Raw genomic sequence first — 1,712 nt, 5'->3', positions numbered from 1 at the left:
AAAATGCCTAATGTTGGTTCCAAGAGCTTCCCTGGATGTCTTCCCACATGCCACATCACACACCAATGTACATGGCAGAACCCAAAGGCCACGCTTTTGAAAACAAACAAAAAAAAACCAACAACAACAACAAAAAAAAACAAAAACAAGAATAAGCCCCGTTGCTCTTTAAGGAGAGAGGAAGGAGCTAAGGCTGCTGGGGTCTTTCCCACGTCGGCCTGTGATCCATGAAGCAACTTCCCAGCAGCAGCATGGCGTAGCTCTAGGTGAGGGTCTCACCTTTTGTCACATGAGCTTCAATGTACTCTATTCTCCGTTCGAGGGCTGTCAATTTCTCGTTTAGTGTAGCAAGTCTTGAACGACAAGACGTATTGAACGAGTTGAGAAAGTCCGCGATTTTCTTGATGCTGCTGGTGATGACCTCAATGTATTCTTGGTTCGCCCAGTCCTGGTGAATCTCCCGCTGCACCGGATCCTCTTGACCCGCCATGGCTGCCACCTCGTAAGTTTAAGATACTAAGTCTCATGATAACTACGATGGAAAATCCTATAGCAATTATGGGAAAGACCACAATAAAGAAGGCAAAGAATACTGATACCAAGAAACATCAAAACAAAACAAAACAAAAAGACAGCTGGATAAGAAAAAAAGAACAATGGTTCTACAAAGCAACCAGAAAACTGTGAGCAAAATGGCAAACAGTAAGTCCTTATCTATGAGTAATTACTTTAAATGTAAATGGATTAAATTATCCAATTAAAAGGCATAGAGAGTGGCTGAATGGATTAAAAAAAAACAACAACAACAAGAAAGTAAGATCCAAAAATATGCTGCATACAAGAGATGCACTTTCACTTTAAAGATACATACAGACTGAGAATGAAGGGATAAAAAAAAAAAAAAAACATTTCAAGCAAATGGTAACGGTAACAACAGCAACAGCAAAACCAGGAGTTATTATATGTATAGCAGACAAAATAGACTTTAAACCTAAGTAGTAACAAGAGACAAATTCATTATATATTAATAAGGGGTTCAATACATCAAGAAGGTATAATAATTATAACTATATATGCACCCAACATTGGAGCACCTAAATATATAAAGCAAAAACTGAGCTTAAAGGAAAAATAACAGTAATATGATAATAGTTGGAGACTTTAATATCCTACTCTCAACAATAGATAAATCATTCAGGCAGAGAATCAATAAGGAAACAGTGAATTTGAACAATGCCTAAAAGACATATCCAGAACATTCTATCCAAAACAGCATAGTACACATTCCTCTTAACACACATAGAACATTCTGTAGGATAGATCATATTGTAGACCATAAAACAAGTCTTAGCAAATTCAAGATTGAAATTATACCAAGTATTTTCTCTGATCACAATGACATGAAACTAGAAATCACTAACAAGAGGAAAACTGGAAAATTAACAAACACATGGAGATTAAACAACATTCTCTTAATCAACCAATAGATCAACAAATTTCTTCACAGTAACTAAAGGGTAAATAAAAAGTTTCTTAAGACAAATTAAAATGGACATACCAGAACTTATAAGATGCAGCAAAAGCAATTGTAAGTGGGAAATTCATAGTAACAAAATACCTATATTAAGAAGCATGAAAGATTCCAAATAAATGATCTAACTCTATGCCTTATGAAACTAGAAAAATAACAAACTGAGCTGAAAGTTAGCAGA

General features: G+C 35.5%; 1 protein-coding gene across 1 annotated transcript; it reads right to left on the bottom strand.

Annotated features, from left to right (window-relative positions):
• Window positions 1–262: 262 nt before the first annotated feature.
• On the bottom strand, window positions 263–490 carry LOC308338719 (putative protein BRICK1; the record flags this gene model as incomplete). Its single annotated transcript, XM_080796981.1, has 1 exon — window positions 263–490. One exon carries the CDS (start codon window positions 488–490, stop codon window positions 263–265), a length of 228 nt encoding a protein of 75 aa, XP_080653107.1.
• Between the last annotated feature and the right edge of the window lie 1,222 nt (window positions 491–1,712).

Source organism: Martes martes, assembly GCF_963455335.1.
Source record: "Martes martes genome assembly, chromosome: 2".
NCBI classification, from domain to species: domain Eukaryota; kingdom Metazoa; phylum Chordata; class Mammalia; order Carnivora; family Mustelidae; genus Martes; species Martes martes.
Note: the sequence above shows the minus strand (reverse complement) of the source record. Positions and strands in the feature narration are given on the sequence as shown.